General features: G+C 38.7%; 1 protein-coding gene across 2 annotated transcripts in view; it reads right to left on the minus strand.

Moving 5' to 3' along the window:
• Positions 1-4,253, minus strand: part of LOC105470362 (growth associated protein 43) — a 97,989-nt gene extending 93,736 nt beyond the window's left edge. Inside the window, exon 1 of one of the 2 annotated variants that reach the window (XM_011722235.3) lies at positions 3,906-4,246. In XM_011722235.3, the coding sequence (XP_011720537.1) occupies positions 3,906-3,935 (30 nt within the window). In that variant the 5' untranslated portion in view covers positions 3,936-4,246. Of the gene's footprint in view, positions 1-3,905 lie in introns of both variants that reach the window. The other variant, XM_011722236.3, reaches the window with a different exon arrangement.
• Between the last annotated feature and the right edge of the window lie 15,210 nt (positions 4,254-19,463).

The raw sequence follows: 19,463 nt of genomic DNA on the forward strand, positions 1-19,463 counted from the left end.
CACCAGTACCCTTCCTCATGGGGCCAGGTAAAAGTCTGAAGTCTGTGGATTAATTCAGCCCCAGGCATAACACTGGCAATTTCACTGACAGAGGCAAAGGAGACCCCAAACCACTCTCCCTCTCAGTGAGCAGGAGTACTGCCCTTTAGCGTGAAACATCAAAGGAGGGTTCTGTAGTTTTGCCAGCTCAGCAAGATAGAAAATTAACTCTGCATTTTCTTATTCCAGTTGCCTCAGCATGGGTTGGTAGGGGAGGGGGTGGGGAAAGAGAGTCACACAGACTCTGTCAGCAGGAGAGATCAGGGCTCATTGTGTATGCACCCTGGCCTGGGTTAGAAGGAATTATAGAGTCACCAGAAATGAACACTTTCTAGACTCACCATGATTTTTCTAAGGTTCTCTGCAAGTCCAGATAATTTGGCAAAAAAAAAAAAAAAAAAAAAAAAAAAAAAGAAGAAGAAAGAAAGAAAGAGAGAGAGAGAAAGAAAGAAAGGAAATGCCCTTCAAATGTTTTTTCTGTTTAAATTTGGAAACCTGTGGTGAAAATCACTATTAAAAAAAAAAAGAAGAACAAGAAGCTTCAATTATATTAAATAAAATGGTTCAGTTTAATTAATTCACTAAGTCCCTGGGTGACACTGGGTGTGGCTCAGAGAGATTTGGGAGGAATCCAATTTATCACTAGGAAGAATCGCCTGCACCAAGCAGCAAGGCAGCATCCTTCCATACCTTCCCAACACTGCAAGGAAAAGGCACAGAGAGGTCGGAATTCTAAACCACAGATCACACTCTCAGAGATAAGATTTATTTGTTGCATAAGGGAAAAAGCAGATGTTGGCATGGATGGGGGGCTGGGGAGTAGAGGGACTACTTGCTTGCATGAAATTCTTTACACTTCAATTACAAACTAAAGTCATTATTTTTCAACAAAAGAAACACCTCATAGTTTTCTTGCTTTGTAGACATAGCTCACACCTTGCCAAGTTTTTAATCATCTGCAATACACGTGGCAATTAAGCTATTTCAAGTAAACCCCAAGATATTTGAATATCATAAGGCAATACAATCTTAGGGATTCTTTTATTTTATTCCTCCTTTGCCCACTCCTTTACCATATTCTCGTCTCTACCCCATTCATATTCTCTTCTTCCTGCTATAATAATCTATAGTGATAACTAATGGCTAATATAGATCATTTATGCTTTCTTCTCACCCACTGGCAATGTATTCCAACTTAGAAATCCAAGGTTGCTTCTTTATGCCGCTCAAGTGGAAGAGGAAGGAAGTGCAAGCCCTTCAGCCCCCTCCCACATTTCTGCTGGATTTTATGGGTGTGGCAGAGCTTAGACCTTTGCAGGTTTTTGCCCTTGTTTTATTCCCTGTTAAGTACTAAGATGATGAATAGATGCCAGCAGAAGGATGGACACCACTGGATTTTGTCATAAATGATATAGAGTTTCATCCACAAGCAGGCAACCTGCGTGAGACTTAAGTACTCATGCTACATAAATGCCAGTGAGTGTAGTGTGAGCCCACGCCCTGAATACACCATTTCCTGTAGTCTGATTGAATGGTATCCTAAATACTGGCTAATGTGAATGATACACAACAGTGGTATATAAGAGACATGAGCATTTCACACAGAAGTACACATTTATAAAATGCATGAGCAAAACAGGACAATTTCTATACCTTTAATTTTCTCTTGAATATAAATGATGCTAAAACACAGGGAGGCATGTGGAAACCACACTTACACATGCAACCGTAGCATATGAAGTATGTGGATGCTGTATGCATTTACATGAGAATTTCTGCAACTCTAAACACACAATTTCATCTTCATCACTTTGCACATCAGAGTAAATGCTTGAGGCTGTTGCTGAAATAGAGCCCCAGGGAAGGCAGTTGTCTTCATTTTGGGAAGGGAATTCCTTTAGCTCTAATTCCTTTTCTAAAAATCATACATGATTTCCTTTATTAAAGGACATGTATGTATACTCGCATGCGTACACATAGGGTGAGAACAAATTTTGAACCTGAATATTTTTCTTTCCAAAATCAAAGCTTTTTAAGTGGATAGCTTTGGCTTACTTAGTGCTCTACCTTCCTAAATTTTATTTCCCCAGCTCACCAGTGAAATAACCTCAGGACTTTTCTTTGACAGTGTTCTTAACCCAGACACCTGTATTTATTACATTTATATATTAAAATGAAGGAGGACACGGAGAGAAAATGCCCTGGTTTGATAAAATGAGCCAATGGAAGCATCAATCTCTGTAACCATAGGGCAGTTTCAGGAGATGCTGCAAATACTGCCCCCCACTCAATCCCCCACTATCCGACGTTTCCCCCAAATAGCCCCACACAATCCAGGATGTCTGCTACTTGATTTATTTATTTATGCCAAACCTCTACTCCCATTGCTCTGACATTCTGCTCATTCTGCTTCAGTCTCCCTTGCTCTTCCTGCTCCTTATCCTTCATCCTCACTCCCCACCCTTCCTTCCAGGGCGCTGGCTAAATGTGCTAAGCTGGCAGGCTGTTTCTTCTCCACTCTCTTCCACCCCCTTCGGATTCAGAGAGTATTACAAATTGCCCAATTTCCAATACCTGCACTGGAAATTATACCCAAATTCCATCTCTTGCACCCCACCCCTAAGGCAATCAGTCTGCAAAGGGCTTCTTTGACCAAGATTGCTCCCACCACACCCCCACCCCCACCCCAGTCAAGCACACGCACACACTCACCCATATCCCACACCCATTTTTCTCCTTAACCTTCGCCAAAATCACTCAAATGCATTCCAACAAATGTTTGAAAGCTTCTTTTGGAGACTGTCATGGCATGGTCGGTTGCTGCGGAATACCACACTCGTCATTCCTTCCCACTCTCACCCCAGTCAAGTTTCTAAAATGTCTTTCAAGAAATAAGCGAGCAATTGAAATGGCTGTAAAACCTGGGCAGTGGGGGAGGGAAGGAGGGGCTCTGATTCTTCCTAATCTTGGATGTGTCCCTCTTCCTGATGAAAATGAGTCACCATACTTATTATCCAGGATGTTAGCCTGTCTCTGGTCACTGACAATCCCAGGAAAGAAGCAAGGGAAGGGGAGAAGAGACAAGACCTGGTTTCCAACAGGTAACACCCGGCTGTCTTTCCCATCCCATCCGAGCTCCTAGGGGCGTGGTCCACCCTCTCCTCCGACCAGCTGGTGCACAATCGGCTGCTGATCTTAAGGAAGGGGATTTTCCCCTTCTGCATGGCCAATTTCTCCCCCAGCCCCAGTTGTCTTAGCTTCTCTTAAAAAAAAAAAAATCTATCAAATCATAGTTTCATTCATTCATTGAAAAATAAATAAACAAATAAGACCTGCACGTTTTTCCATAAATACCTGCGCCCCTTCGAAGCTCATGCATGTACGAAATAAGGCATCTTCCGCAGCACATGTGAGAAAATTGTATGACAGAGAGGTAATACTCAGTCCTGCATATTATTTCCTCAACCCTGCTTTTTGCAAATAATATAAAGAATTGCCTCCCCATCTTGTAGGTAGAGCCCACATAATCTCCCCCACACCCCTTTCTACGTCCACACCCTCAAGACCAGAGACCTCAAACGCTGAGCATTCACTAATAAGCAAAAAAAAAAAAAAAAAAAAAAAAATTTCTAGCCAAACAGGCATGTTTTTTCTACCCTCACCCTAATTAGTAGCAGCATTCCAAAACCGGAGCATGAAAGACAGAAAAGAATAAAAGCTGGGATGCAACCATCAGTTACCATATGCTAAGGAAGCGCGAGCACCATGGCCAGAGCAGAAGCAGTAAAAAAATTGTTTGCCTTTATAGGGAAATACTGTACTCTGGTTATTCCACAACAGCAAGAAGTAAAAATCTTTAGCTCTACCTGTTTGGTTCTTCTCATACAGCACAGCATGGTTGTCTCGTCCCTTGCCTTCTTCCTGCCTTCTCTCCTTTCCTTCTCTCTCTTTCTTATTCCCCCCCTCTCCACCTCTTTTCTGCTCGCTTGCTCACTCGCTCTCTCGCGCTAGCGCGCTCTCTCTCCCTCCCTCCCTCTCTCTCCCTCACACACACCAGGGCAGTTAGCAGCAACTGTAAGGTCCACAGCTATTGCTCATCGCACATGCTCGCTCTCTCTCTCTAGCACGCGCTCTCTCTCTCTGGTGCTCTCTCTCTGCTGTCCTCTCTTCTCTTCCCTCTCTTCTCCTTTTTTCTCCTCCCCCCCAGTATCTGTCTGTCTGTCTTTTTCTTCCCTCTCTCTCCGTCTCTTTCTCGGAATTGTTCGCTAGCCTTCAGTGACTAATCACTTCCCCCAGCCCCTACCCCCATTCTAGACAGTCACCCCCTCCCAGTCCCCTGCCAGCCTCATGAATATTTAAACACCTCCAATCTGGACCCAATTACCCACCGACTTTTCCACTGCATTGAGAGGGTAATGGGGTGGGGGCAGAGAAGGATATTCCAGTCAATCCAGGAGATATGATAGAGCATGTTTTAGGGAAGAGGGGCTTGAGGAATCCTTGTATTTCTTTAAGAACTCTTCTCCTCTTTTCCTAGTATTATAAAAGCAAAGAACAACTATTTCTAAAGAGGAATTGCAGTCAGTCCTATACAATATATCTGCCATTACATTTTATGCATAGTTAATAATTGTGGAGGTTAATTTCCCTCAAAAAATGAAATAAGATGTAACTATCATACACTGTTTATATATTCTTCTCAGTATACATATAACCTGAAATAAATACAAAGCTTAGATATGCACAAGCATATTTTATGTATGTTCCAATATCCTGGAAAAAATCCACATAAATATATTGCATTTTAAACATTCTAAGCACTAGAGCTCAGAAATAATAAATAATGTTTAAGAATTGGCATCCATATATAAAATCACATGATAGTTTTTTTTTTTTTCTTAATGCACATATACCTGTTTGTAAATTGTGGTTTCTTCTAATTTTACTGAAAAACCTGAGCACATTGAAACAGGTCTGTGTAATATTGATGGTGATCAAAATGATATTTTACAATGTGGGCATGATAGATTAAAGTGAATCCATCTGAGATGAGAAGAAACGATATGTCATGAAGCCTACTTCTTGAATTCGTTCTATGGCCTTTCATAATTTTGGAGGAGGAACATGTGACTCTTAAAGTGTGTATAGCACAATTTTTAGTTATTTATTGTTGAATGAGTTTGAGTGTGTTACTGAAGCTCTTTGCACCTAATTTTCTCATCTTTAAAATGGAGATAATAATGCAAACCTTGCCAACATGTTTTGAGGACTAAACGACATAACGCATGCAAAGCACAACAGAGTCTCTCTGAGTGTATAGGAGATTTACTCCAGAGACTGTACTTTTCTGAAACTCGGGTGACATTTGCAAGTGAATATCTCGAAGAAGTTTTAAAACTATTTCTTGTTGTTCATTAGTGATGACAAGTACCCCTAATTAAACAGCTCTTATTCTTCACAGTCCCTCCTAGACATAAACCTAGTTAATAAGTGGCAACTAGGCAGCTTACTATTAGGCATATTTCAGGATTGCTGAGCTCAATAAGTGCTTAGTACATTTTAACATAATTTCAGGTGTATCTATTTCAAAATGAACTATCTCAGGTACCTGGGGATGATGATGGTGATACCCAGGAGGTGATACTTCAAATTAGTCTTAATTATTCCTCAGTAGTCTTCCTGAGAATGGCCCGCTTCAGATACAGCTGACTTGGTCTTTCATTCTTCCAGTTTGCTTCCTAGTTTTCATATTTTATGATTAAAAAACAGAATTAGTTTCTGAGTTTAATAATTTTTTAATGTTACAATGAGCCCAGTTTTGAAAGCCCAGCTGCTTTCAGAACAGCCTTCCATGATTTTAAGTGATAGAAGAGGACAAAGAGTAGGTGAGAAATGGCTCCTACCAGAAACATTCCAATTGCAGATTAGGAACACCCTACCTAGCCTGCTAGTGACTAAAGAGTAATGAAGAGAGGAGGCAGAGAAGGTGGGAATTTGGGATGATGGAGAAGAAATTGCTCCTTTTGGCGTTTAAACAGGATAACTTCATTGATAAGGCCATTTCATTAACTGTGTGGCTAAACTTAAACAGTGAGATTAACTCCTTTCCCTTTCAATGTACTCACCTCAGCTATCCCATTTATACTTTTTCCCCTTTATTGATGTGAAGGAAATTTGGAAACAAAGTGACATAATGAAGTTAAACAAGCTGGGGCTTAAAACTGGGCACAAGCATTGATGAAATTTGTGACTAAATATGTGAAACCACCCAGCTCAGGATCAGCTTCCTCATCAGTTTACATGCGTTATTTTATATAATACTCAAAATGAGGTAGGCACAAGCAGTAACCCCATTTTGATGGGGATGCCAAAGCTAAGGAAAGTTAAGTGCCTTGACTAAGTCACAGAACTAATAAGTAGTAAAGCTAGGACTCTAAAAGGCTCTTAACCACTAGGCTACATCAGTCACCACTCAATAGGCCTCTACTCGTCATTACTTCTGGTCCGTAAGAGATTAAACTACATAGTGGAAGTTTTAATGCTGAAATGAAATCAGCATTCAATGTTGAAATGAAATCAGCAAGATCCATCTTTTAGGCCCGACTCTTACCTCAAGAGCCATGGAGAACAAGCTAATATTTTCATACAATAGAGAGCCCTCCATGTATTTCTGACGAGATGTCTGCTCCTTCAACTACCCTCAGGTATCTCAGTGTGTAAGGTTCTCACCATTTCTTGATGCCTTCCGCTGGACATACTACATTCTATCAAGGAACCTTGAAAAATTACCTCCCAATTTGGGAGCCTAAGATTCCAAATTTAATTTGCATAACACGGAATCAATTCTAATGCATCCTTTTCTCTAAGCATTGACGGTTATGGGTGGCAAAAGAATAAGGAAGAGAAAGCACAAACTGCTCTGAGCTTTGCAAAAATATATAAAAAATAAAATAACCGATGTCCCGATTTTTGCCAAGCAACAACACAATAGACCTACTAATCCTTGTACTCTTATAACTAATCCTAGAAAATGCATAGGCTTAAACCCCATGACTAACCCTTTTACAATTTTAGATTAGCAAATTAACTCATAAGACTATCAATTAACTTCCTGACTATAGGTTAGACAATAGTAACAGTCTAGAAAAAGATAAAGAGTGGTAGAGGCCAGGTCCCAGTTCCACGCTCAGATCTCTTTGAAATTTATACTAAAGTGATACTGCTTGTATAATGAACCCAGAAATCACTGGTCTTTACTAAGGGTTCTGTCAAATAGTTTACCATTTTAGGATTATGGCTGGTACTTGAGAGAAGATAATGTCATCAATTCAGGTAGAAAATATGTTAGTCTTATTTCTCCCTTTTTTAAAATTTTATTTTATTCTGAGACAAGTTTTCACTCTGTCACCCAGGCTGCAGTGCAGTGGTACAAACATAGCTCACCACAACCTTGAAATCCTGGGCTCAAGCAATCTTCTACCTCAGCCTTCTGAGTAACTAGAACTAAAACTACACATCACCACTCCTGGCTAATTTTTTTTATTTTTTATTTTTGCAGAGTTCTCATTATGTTGCCTAGACTGGTCTCACACTGCTGGCTTCAAGCAATCCTCTTACCTCGGCCTCCTCTTATTTTTTCAGTGCCTAATCTAAGCCTCTTACTTGCTGCATTAGTTTTCTAGCATTGCCGTAACAAAATAGCACAGACTGGGTGGTCTAAACAACCAAAATGTAATTTCTCACAGTTCTGAAGGCTAGAAGTCCAAGATCAGGCTGCTGGCAGAGTTGGTTTCCTCTGAGAGTCCTAAAGGAATGTTCTTTCCAAACCTCTTTCCTGCACTTGCAGCTGGCTGCCCTCTGCTGCCTCTGCCCATGGTATGGTTGTCCCTCTGTGTGCATGTGCACCCCTACTGTCTGTCCCTGTGTATCCTAAGCTCTCCTTCATAAGGACACCAATCAAATTGGATTAGGGCCCACACCTATGGCCTCATTTCACCTTAATTTTCTCTTTAAAGGGTCACATTAAAGATCTCCAAATACAGTCACATCTTAAGGTACTGGGAGTTAGGTTTCAACATATGAATTTGCAAATAAGGGGGACATAATTCATCCCAAACACCTGCTTTCTCTGTCCATGCTTGCTGTTTTCACTCATTTAATCTACAGTTTCTATGTTGCAAAAATCATTCTGCCCTCAAGGAAAGTCACACATATGTGAAAAGAAAACCAAACACTGTGTGTACAAAATATGATTCAATGTCAAATTGTTTGATAAGCATTCAAAATAGGAAACAAATCACTGTAGACTATGATGGGCCTTTCGTTTCAGGATTAGGATTTGAAAGAATAGAGAAGACATAGGAGTTTTAGACAAGGGAAAGGGATCACATTAGAAAAGACAAAATGCACAAATATTCACTGCATGATCAAGGGACTGGAAGGATACAGAAGTGGGGGAAGCTGTAAAGGATACTGGCAGGAGACAATGTTGAAAACGTAGGTTAAAACCAGATTAACAGGGATCTTCAAGATCAGGCTAAGGGGATATGTTGGTTTCCTAGGCCTGCTGTAACAAATTTGGTAGCTTAAAACAGCAGAAAATTACTTTCTCACATTTCTGAAAACCTGAAGGCTGAAATCAGTTGGCAGGGTTTGTTCCCTCTGGAGGCTTTGAGGGAGGATACCTTCCAGATCTTTCTCTTAGCTTCTAGTGGCTGTGGTCAATCTTTGGTGTTGCTTGTTTTGAAGAAACATCACTCCAATCTCTGCCTTCATCTCCATAAGAACTTCCCCTCTCTGGGTCCCTGTGTCTTTCCCTTTTCTTCTTCTTCTTCTTTTTTTTTTTTTTTTTTTTGAGACAGAGTCTTGCTCTGTCACTCGGGCTGGAGTACAATGGCGAGATCTTGGTTCATTGCAACTTCTGCTTCCCAGGTTCAAGTGATTTTCCTGCCCTAGCCTCCTGAGTAGCTGACACTACAGACGTGTGCCACCATGGCTGGCTAATTTTTGTATTTTTAGTAGAGTACTAGTTTTGCCATCTTGGCCAGGCTGGTCTCAAACTCCTGACCTCAGGTGATCCACCCGCTTTGGCCTCCCAAAGTGCTTGGATTACAGGCATGAACTACTGTGCCCAGCCCCATCTTTCCCTTTTTCAGAAAGACATCTGTCATCAAATTTAGGGCCCTCCCTAAATCCAAGATGATCTCATCTTGATATCCTCAACTTCATTACAAATTACCTGCAAAGACTTTTTTTTTCCCAAGTAAGTTCACATTCAGTGGTACCAGGAATTAGGACTTGGACATAGCTTTTTGGGAGACGCAAGTCACCCCACTACGAGGTATTAGACCTCAGATTTATGAATGGGGACATTTTAAAGAATGCCTCTGGTAACGTATAGTATAAAATGGTGAGAAAGATAAACTGGGGTCCTGTTAAGAAAAACTTAGAATTGTTCTAATGCTATATCTGGGAGGAACCGTGGAAGAAAAAGTGAACTGTCACCTGTTAAGTGCCTAGTGTGTTCCATATACCACATATTTTGTGCTTTACGTATTTTGTTTCTTTTATCTCACAGGAGAATATCTAGGAGGGAGAGAAGAATGCAAGAACCAAAAATTGTGCAGAGATTGAACCTAGACAGCCTGGAAAATGAGAGTTAAAAAAGTCGGAAAGGGACCTGGTTTTGTGAGAAAGGTGATGAGTCAAGCTTGAAAGTGTTCATTTTATGAAAGCATTGACACATTCAAGAGTAATACAGGATCAGATGGTAAGAAACAAAAGTCAGAATTGTCTTTCTACGGGTCATTGTTGGAGCCATCAAAGGGAATTCATTTTGTGAGCTACAGTGTGCTATAGAAATCAGAGGACCAAAGAATGAACTTTGAGAAATGTTCAGGATTCAGGAACTCAAAGACAGGATCAAGAAAAGAAGCCATCATGGGGGTAAACTAGAGGTAACAATAGCCTAAAAAATGCTTGAGAAAGTTCCTTGCCTTTATCCTCTTAAAATGTCATTTATAAATTCAATTGACTTGTCATTTAAATACCTGCATAAGTAAGTAAACCAGGTGTGATTTTATAAGTATCCATAGTGAGAACTATTCAAGGAATGACACACGTCTTTCCAGAGGAAAGGATCGTTCTACATTGTGCTGTCTCAAAATGTTATTTTTAAACATCCTAAATGGAAATATTGAAATTCAAAAACCATAACCATAACAATAGCTGGTCAGAAAACAATATATCATCAAGACCCAAGATGTAAAGTAGGACAACATGGAGGTGCACTGACATTAAACTAACATCCTCTTACCTAAAAAGTAACAAAACAAAAAACAAAACAAAGAAAACTCCAAATTAAAATCTTTACTTTTCAGTGGTGAGAGTCATACAGCACTTGGTTTCCACACCTTCTCAGTTATAGTGGGGCATTTTCTACAGCGGAAGATGCCTCATGTGTGTTTACCAGGTGAAGAAGCAACAGCAGCAGAAATCACAAAATTAGATCCTTGCTCTATACAGATCAAGCTGCAACAATAATTATATCTAGGAGTGTACTGGGAAATCTTCAATACTCCTGTGGACTTTTAAATACTTTTTAACAGCATTCAGGGCTCAGATGACCTTGGTTTGGGGCACATTTCTCAAGGTCTGTTAGCACCAAACCACCCTAAATATGGATTACTCATGTTTGCCCTGTTCCATGGCTTGGCATTCAGCGGTACAACATTAAATAAAATCTCTCTCAGATAGGAACTTTAGAACTAGGTATTCATCTACTTGCTGTGAATACACACAGATGGCTCATAGATACCCCAATCTCAAACTAAAACTCAACTTGGCCTCTTGGCTGCCAGCTTGTTCCTTTCCCTGTATTCCCAGTATTAGTAAAGTGCCCCATGATTCATCATTCACCCTAGTCAGCATCACCTCCTCCTACTCCATGACAACCACACTCCACAACCAACCAGTTTTCATTTCCTCCTAAATGTTCTGCCCATCTTTATCTCTGAAATATTCTTTTTTAAGTCTTTCTTCTTCAATTCCTCTAACACAGGCCTTCAGCATTTCTGGCCAAGATTATTGCAATAACATTCTAATTGGTTTTGCTATTTTTGTATTTACCCACCATTTAGTTCTACCTTCAACACTGCACCCAGATGGATCTATCTAAAATGAAAATCAAACAACACCCTTCCCCTTCCTAAAATCCCTCTGTGGATCCCTGTGCCATAATTAGTCTGTCTCAAACTTTCAGCGCACAAAAGAACTGCCTGAGGAACTTGCTAAAAATGCAGATTCTCTGGAGCTCTTTAACAGATCATTGGACTCGGTAGATGAGAGGAAGTGCTCTGAATCTGCAATGTGTATAGTTATCATTTTGGGATAAGGTTAGAACAGTGATACTTGGATCACACTTTGAGAAAGAATGGTCTGAGGGACAAAGCTTAAGCTCGAATTCATGACTCCTGATACTGTTCTGACAGTATCTTCTACCTCTCCCCATTTTACACTTTATAATGTAATGAAGAAATCATTCAATGAACACCTCATCTTGTTTCCATTCTTGAAGCCATTCTGTTCCGTATACTTAGAAAAATTTACCCACTTCATATGAGTCTTGAAAACTCAGTAACCAGACAAATAGTAAATTTCCCTGAGCAGCCTTCACTGAACGCCCAGAAGAGACTTGCTCACCTCCTCTGGGTCCCATAACATGCAGGATACAGTATTTTATTGGCACTTACCACACTAATATTATTTACTGTCCTCATTCAGATGTAAGTTCATTGTTTGCAGGGGCCCTCTCTTATTCATCTTTTTACTCCTAGCACCTGGTCTGGTGGCTGGCACATAACAGGTACTCAGCAAACATTTTCTGACTGGACCTGGATTGTTGTTCTGAGATGATGCTGCCAGGCAGAGCTTGCCAAAAGCTTTCAGGCAGACATGGCTGCATCTGGTTCCAAGGAGAGGCTTGCCTCTATGATATGATGTCACCATATTAATTAGGTTGATAGCATTTCAGTATGTCCTCACTGCCAGGATTCACCCTGCTTCCTGTAGGCAGACAAGATTTCTGAAGCCAAGATCTGGCTGATTTAGGGGACCCTCCAAATCTCCACCCATCTTTCCAGACTTGTCTCAAGTCCTTTCAAAGTTCCTCCTTCCAGCACACCATGGAGGCTGCCTGAATTTCTCAATAGCCAATATTCCAGAACAAAGAAATCTTAATGAGGGAGCCCTGTGCTGGTGGCATGGGAAGAGAAGATTTTTGTCTATGTAGCCCATAAGTTAAGACTTAACCTGTCACTCAGCTCCAGAGGAAGTTTATGATTGAGTGAACAAATCTAACTCATGGCTTACTAGTGCATTAAGCAGGTAAGGTGAAAAATCCCATTAAATTACACCAACTTCCACCACCAACACACCATCACAGGCTGAAATCAAAACATTCCATTGGACTTAGTCATTGAAGTAGCCACAGAACTTTTTGCATACCTCTTTTGTATTCCCCTTTCAGTATTGTGACAATTTGTTTACAAGCCTGTATCCTGCCTAAAATGCACATTTCTTGATGGCAAGCACCACGTCTCAATTTTTAAATTTGTTTTACATTTGTTTTTAATTTAAACAATTTAAACGCCAATATGTTGGTGTTTCCAGCAGAGAGATATATGGACCTTATCGGACTTAAAGAGTATATGATTTGGAGGGGTCCTTCTTCAAGAAAAAGAATATGAGTTAAGTATGAAATTAATACTTATGTAGAATAAGGAAAGAAATCACAAGTTATATATTTTTAAACATTGATATCTATCACAAACATCACAACATTCAGAAAAATAAATGTATTATTTTCTTTTTTTAATTTATTTTAATTTTGCATTCTGGGATACATGTGCAGGATGTGCAGGTTTGTTACATAGGTAAAGGTGTGTGCCATGGTGGTTTGCTGCACCTATCAATCCATCACCTAGGTTTTAAGGCCCGCATGCATTAACTATTTATCCTGATCCTCTCTTTCCCACTCCCCTTCTCCCAACAAGCCCCAGTGTGTGTTTTCTCCTTCCTGTTTCCATGTGTTCTCATTGTTTAGCTCCAAATTATAAGTGAGAACATGCAGTGTTTTGTTTTCTGTTTCTGCATCAGTTTGCTGAGGATAATGGCTTCCAGCTCCATCTATGTCCCTGCAAAGGACATGATCTTGTTCCTTTATATGGATGCATAGTATTCCACAGTGTATATGTATCATGTTTTCTCTATCCAGTCTATCATTGATGGGCATTTGGGTTGATTCCATGTTTTTGCTATTGTGAACAGTGCTGCAATGAACATACGCATGCATGTATCTTTATAATAGAATGATTTATATTCCTTTGGGTATATGCCCAGTAATGGGACTGCTGGGTCAAATGATATTTCTGGTTCTAGGTCTTTGAAGAATCACCACACTATCTTCCACAGTGGTTGAATTGAACTAATTTACATTCCCACCAACAGTGTAAAAGTGTTTCGATTTATCCACAGCCTCACCAGCATCTGTTGTTTCTTGACTTTTTTTTTTTTTTTAAGAGATAGAGTCTCACTCTGTTGCCCATGCTGGAATACAGTGGTATAATCTCGGCTCACTGCAAGCTCTGCCTCCTGGGTTCATGCCATTCTCCTGCCTCAGCCTCCTGAGTAGGTGGGACTACAGGTGCCCGCCACCACGTCCAGCTAATTTTTTGTATTTTTACTAGAGACGGGGTTTCATCCTGTTAGCCAGGATGGTCTCAATCTCCTGACCTCATGATCCGCCCACCTTGGCCTCCCCAGGTGCTAGGATTACAGGTGTGAGCAACCACGCCCAGCCTCTTGACTTTTTAATAATCGCCAATCTGACTGGCATGTGATGGTATCTCATTGTGGTTTTAATTTGTATTTCTCTGATGATCAGTGATGTTGAGCTTTTTTTCATATGTTTGTGGGCCACATAAATGTCTTCTTTTGAGAAGTGTCTGTTCATGTATTTTGCCCACTTTTAGTGTTTTTTTTTTTTTTTCTTGTGAATGTATTTATGTTCTTTGTAGATTCTGGATGACCTTTGTTAGATGAGTGGATTGCAAAAATTTTCTCCCATTCTGTTGGCTGTCCACTTTTATGGTAGTTTCTTTTGCTGTGTAACAGCTTTTTAGTTTAATTAGATCCCATTTGTCAATTTTTTGCTTTTATTACAATTGCTTTTGGCAATTACATCATGAAATATTTGCCTCTGCCTATATCCTGAATGATATTGTTTAGATTATCTTCTAGGGTTTTTATAGTTTTTAGTTTTACTTTAAGTCTTTAATCCGTCTTGAGTTAATTTTTGTATATGGTGTAAGGAAGGGGTCCAGTTTCAATTTTCTGCATGTGGCTAGCCAGTTTTCCCAGCCCCATTTGTTAACTGTCTCTGTTTGCAAATGACATGATCCTATATCTAGAAAACCCCATCCTGTCAGCCCAAAGCTTCTTAAGCTGATAAGCAACTTCAGTGAAGTCTCAGGATACAAAATCAACGTGCAAAAATCACTAGCATTTCTATATAGCAACAATAGACAAGCAGAGAGCCAAATCACGAATGAACTCCCATTCACAATTGCTACAAAGAGAATAAAATACCTAGGAATACAGCTAACAAGGGAAGTGAAAGACCTCTTCAAGGAGAGCTACAAACCATTGCTCGAGGAAATCAGAGAGGACACACAAATGCAAAACATTCCATGCTCATGTATAGAAAGAATCAATATGATGAAAATGGCCAGACTGCTCAAAGTAAAATGGCCATACTGCCCAAGGTAATTTATAGATTCAATGCTATTCCCATTAAATTATAATACCATTGACATTTTTCACAGAATTAGAAAGAAACTACTTTAAAATTCATATGGAACCAGAAAAAGAGCCCACATAGCCAAGACAACCTTAAGCAAAAAGAACAAAGCTGGAGCATTATGCTACCTGACTTCAAACTATACTCCAAAGCTACAGTAACCAAAACAGCATGGTGCTGGTAGAAAAACAAACACATAGACCAATGGAACAGAATAGAGATCTCAGAAATAAGAACACACATCTACAACTATCTGATCTTTGACAAACCTGACAAAAACAAGCAATGGGGAAAGGGATCCTTATTTAAGAAATGTAATATTTTCTAATAACTGCCTGGCAGATCTCTGTAATAATTTTTTTTTTCATTTTTAGCTCTCTGCTCGTCAACAACCTCTTTATGTGGAAATGACTTTGTAATATAATTTTTTTATGGGAGAATGGAAAGATAATCCAGTATTTCCTCTAAAATAGTTGGATTTGATTTTACTGTTGAGAGTTGGGAGTCTTAAAACAGGAGACTTCATGTACAGATGTATTTGTTGTGTAGGGCACTAGCAGTAATACAAAAAACACATGAATTCTGAGAAATTCTATTTCAAACAATTGCTATTGAAAGAGGAAAATATGTATGTTTATAGTTGTATACACAGCATTATCAAACTTATTTCTGATAAAAATAACTTTGATTTTTATCAAGTTTTGATAAGAACTGAATTATCCCACTCACAATTTCACACAGGTAATGATCAGAAGAATTTCTCCCAGACCAGCTTCTGGCTTCATACATTTCAAACTTTGATTCTCATCTTTACTATGCATTTCAGGTGCCAGGTGACATATGACATGCTTATATTGTAATTCAACCTCTGGTCCTGCCCTTCTGGTCACAATGCCCAATGAGTTGGCATATTGCATTACTTGAAGCCATTCCTACACCAGGATGACTGGCAATAACTTAACTCTACATAAAAGTCCCTAGTTGCAACATAAATATATCCCATTAAACCCAATCTGCATGTAATACCAATACAATTCCTCATCTTAGCTGATTTCCTAAATTTCCTACAGCCACTCAACACAACCTGACCTGAGGGGATATATTGCAGAGGGGAAGTTTAAACAGAAAGAGATAGCAGTCTTAATGGATTGCTATTAAAATATTTTGCTATTTCAAATATTATACAAAAGCAGAACCATGGACACATGGTCCATTCAAGTGAGAAGCTCTGAAGCTTAGGCCACATTAGTTTCTTGGTTAATGTGATTCTGGCCTCTTGGATTGAACACAGAGCTATTGAATCGTCAAGAAACAATTCATTATTAAAGAAAAACAGGAGGGAGGGAGAAAGGAAGAGATAATGAAGAAAACTGGAGAATAAGGTAAAAAAAAGGGGGGAGGAAGGCTGGTTTAGCTAAATTTCAAACACTAGTTTTCAGAATAACAAATTGTTTCAATCTGTTGTTATTTTGTTCTGCACAGACTCGGCTAGATTTCTCACCATGTCCACTCATATCCTGCATTTGTCCCACTCTAAATTTTCTTCGGGAATACACATGGTTTGGAGAAATGATAAAACACAGCCTTTCTGGTGGGCTTTAAACATGAAGCTCTCCATTTGGGTTCCATTAAATGCTAACTGTCATCACACAGGGTATCAGAGAGGTGTTTTTCTTCAAAACCCATATCCCTAAATGCATCACCTTTTATCTTCTCTTGTCTTATGATACCTCTTTTACTATAACACCTTATGATACCTCTTTCTAAAATACACTATTTTCTACAGACTGGGGAAGTGTTGGGAGGTTTCATATATTACAAAATTTACAGTTGTACGGTAAAATAAATTTCAGATATATAGCATCATTTTACTTAATTTGCTTTCTTGCCTTGAGGCACAGATACATTTCACTGATTTCAGCCCTCATTCAAAGAGGGAAGTTCGTTCTGTAATTTAATCCTTTGGGTTATTGTTCCCTTTCCCCACCCTTCTATAATTCTGTCAAGCCAAAAACTGAGCTTTTTAACTTAACAACCTTGGTCTTTTTATGCCTGAAATCCATCTACCCTTCTCCTTTAAATTAAAATTCTTCATAGTGGAGGTATCAGAAACGCACCTAGAATGTCTAATGTAACCCATCCACAGAATTTTCTTGAACAAACTTCTCCATTTTCTCTCCTTAAAGTGCTGGGATAAACATTTGCAATAATCTTCATTCGATCTTCCTTTAAATTGCTTCTAGTACCTATTAATTACTCCAAAATTATTTTGCTGGTTTTCAGTTCTTTACTTCCAAGTTCTCTACATCAAGTTCTCTATTCCTTTGTTCATCTAAAAATCCCAAACTTCTCTAAAATTCAACCAAACACGTCACCATTAAGGCCTTTCAAAATTTTTTGTTGATAAAAAAGGTCCCTCACTGAACTTCTAAGACAATGTTAGCTATCTACACTGCATTATACAGCTGATTCTTGAACAACAGGGGTTTGAACTGTATAGATTCACTTTACACAGATTTTCTTCCACCTCTGCCAGCCACCCCTGAGAGAGCAAGACTGTTGCTCCTTCTTCCTTATCTTCCTCATTCTATTCAACATGAAGATGATGGGGATAATGATGATTCATTCCACTTAATGAAAAGTAAATATATTTTCTCTTTCTTAAGATTTTTAAATAACATTTTCTTTTCTCTAGCTTACTTTAAGACTACAATATATACTACATATGCAAAATATATGTTAATTAATTGTTTATGTTATTGATAAAGCTTCTGGTCAACTGCATGGTGTTAGCAATTAAGGTTTAGGGGAGCCAAAAGTTATACTAGAATTTTCAGCTGGGTGGGAGGTCAGCACTCCTAATCCCCGTGTTGTTCAAGGGTGAACTGTATTTTGATCCATACCATAGTCTCCCTAATCCACATATGAATGTTGAGTATAAAAGGGTGATTTTATACATACATTAATTATATTTTTAATTCATTTCTTTAGACTATACAGCATTGGAAGGTTACAATTTTTGAAGTTGGAGCTCAAAAACATCTTCTTGTCTATTTTCCTACCACTAACTAGTTACTCTGAAGTTTTACTTTTTCTTTTAATCAAGGAAGTCTCTCATTAGTTTTGTCATTCTCATTCCTAATATCTGATATATTAGGAGTGTCTTTCCTTCATGTTAGCAAATTGTCATCTTTTGGACCTCCATCAGAGTGGATGTGTTTAATGGTCTGAATGACAATGAGGATATGGGCTCCCTCTTAATAAGCTTTGAAAAATTAGCTTCACAGAAATTTATCTCTGCTTAACTTCAATCATTTGCATTGCATGTGCTGAACTTCAAAGATTCCGGGTTAGACAATACCTATAAGATCATCCACACAGCTCCCCATTTGATGTTACCAAATGTTAAAACATCCTGTGCTTGAAGGAAAGCATATTACTTCCAAAGCTTTTCATTTTTAACTTTTAACAACTGTTGAGATTCTTTCCTATAAAAACTGATGTTTGTCTCCATATAAGGTTCACCTGTTTAGTCCTGTTTGGATGCCTTGGGGCCACCAACAATAATATTACTTTCACATATTATTTCAGCAAGTGGTTTAATACAAATCCTGCATCCTCCCCAAGTCTTCGGTATGCTACACATCTCTTGAGCTAGTCTTCATTTTACAAGATTTTGAGTCTCCTCATTTTGGATACTCTCCTATCTTTTTTGAACACACTATAATTTATCTATATCCTTGAAAATGTAGGATCCATAACTAATAATTATATTTGAGGTGACAAAGGATGAGATGGGAAAAGTGAGTAAATCACTGCCATAATTAATATTAAATATTAAATAATATATCACAGAACTTTAAGAGCTCTGTTCTGTCTCTCTCTCTCTGTGTGTGTGTGTGTGTGTGTCTCACCATCATACCAATTAATTGTGAAATTATTAAGTGGTATGGGCTGCTAAATGTTTAACGACTGGCTCTCAGGGGGAAGGAGAAGGTATTATTTGTAACATTTTTCAATTTCCATGATGTAAACATTCCCACCATGACATATTTCAAGCCACCAATGAGCATCATTAAATGCAGAGCTGGAAAATGATGCACAGCATAACGTTATATAGTACGTCTACCATACAGATAAAACAGACATAAATAATCTTGAGAGAATAGATAATAATAATTAAGAAGTGATGCATTTTCAGTATTTATCATTGTTTTAATATAATTATTTAATTTTGTGTTAATAAAATTTAATTTGTAATAATGACTGTTTACCAACTGGCTTTCAAAATTCTTGAAAACTTAACAATTGGCTCACAAAAAAATGACCATATTGCCAAAGGTAATCTACAAAGTCAATGCAATTCCCATCAAAATACCACCATCATTCTTCACAGAACTAGAGAAAACAATCCTAAAATTCTTATGGAACCAAAAAAGAGCCCACATAGCCAAAGCAAGACTAAGCAAAAAGAACAAATCTGGAGACATTATGTTACCCGACTTCAAACTATACTATAAGGTCATAGTCACCAAAATAGGACAGTACTGGTATAAAAATAGGCACA

Source organism: Macaca nemestrina, chromosome 2 (assembly GCF_043159975.1).
Source record: "Macaca nemestrina isolate mMacNem1 chromosome 2, mMacNem.hap1, whole genome shotgun sequence".
NCBI lineage: Eukaryota > Metazoa > Chordata > Mammalia > Primates > Cercopithecidae > Macaca > Macaca nemestrina.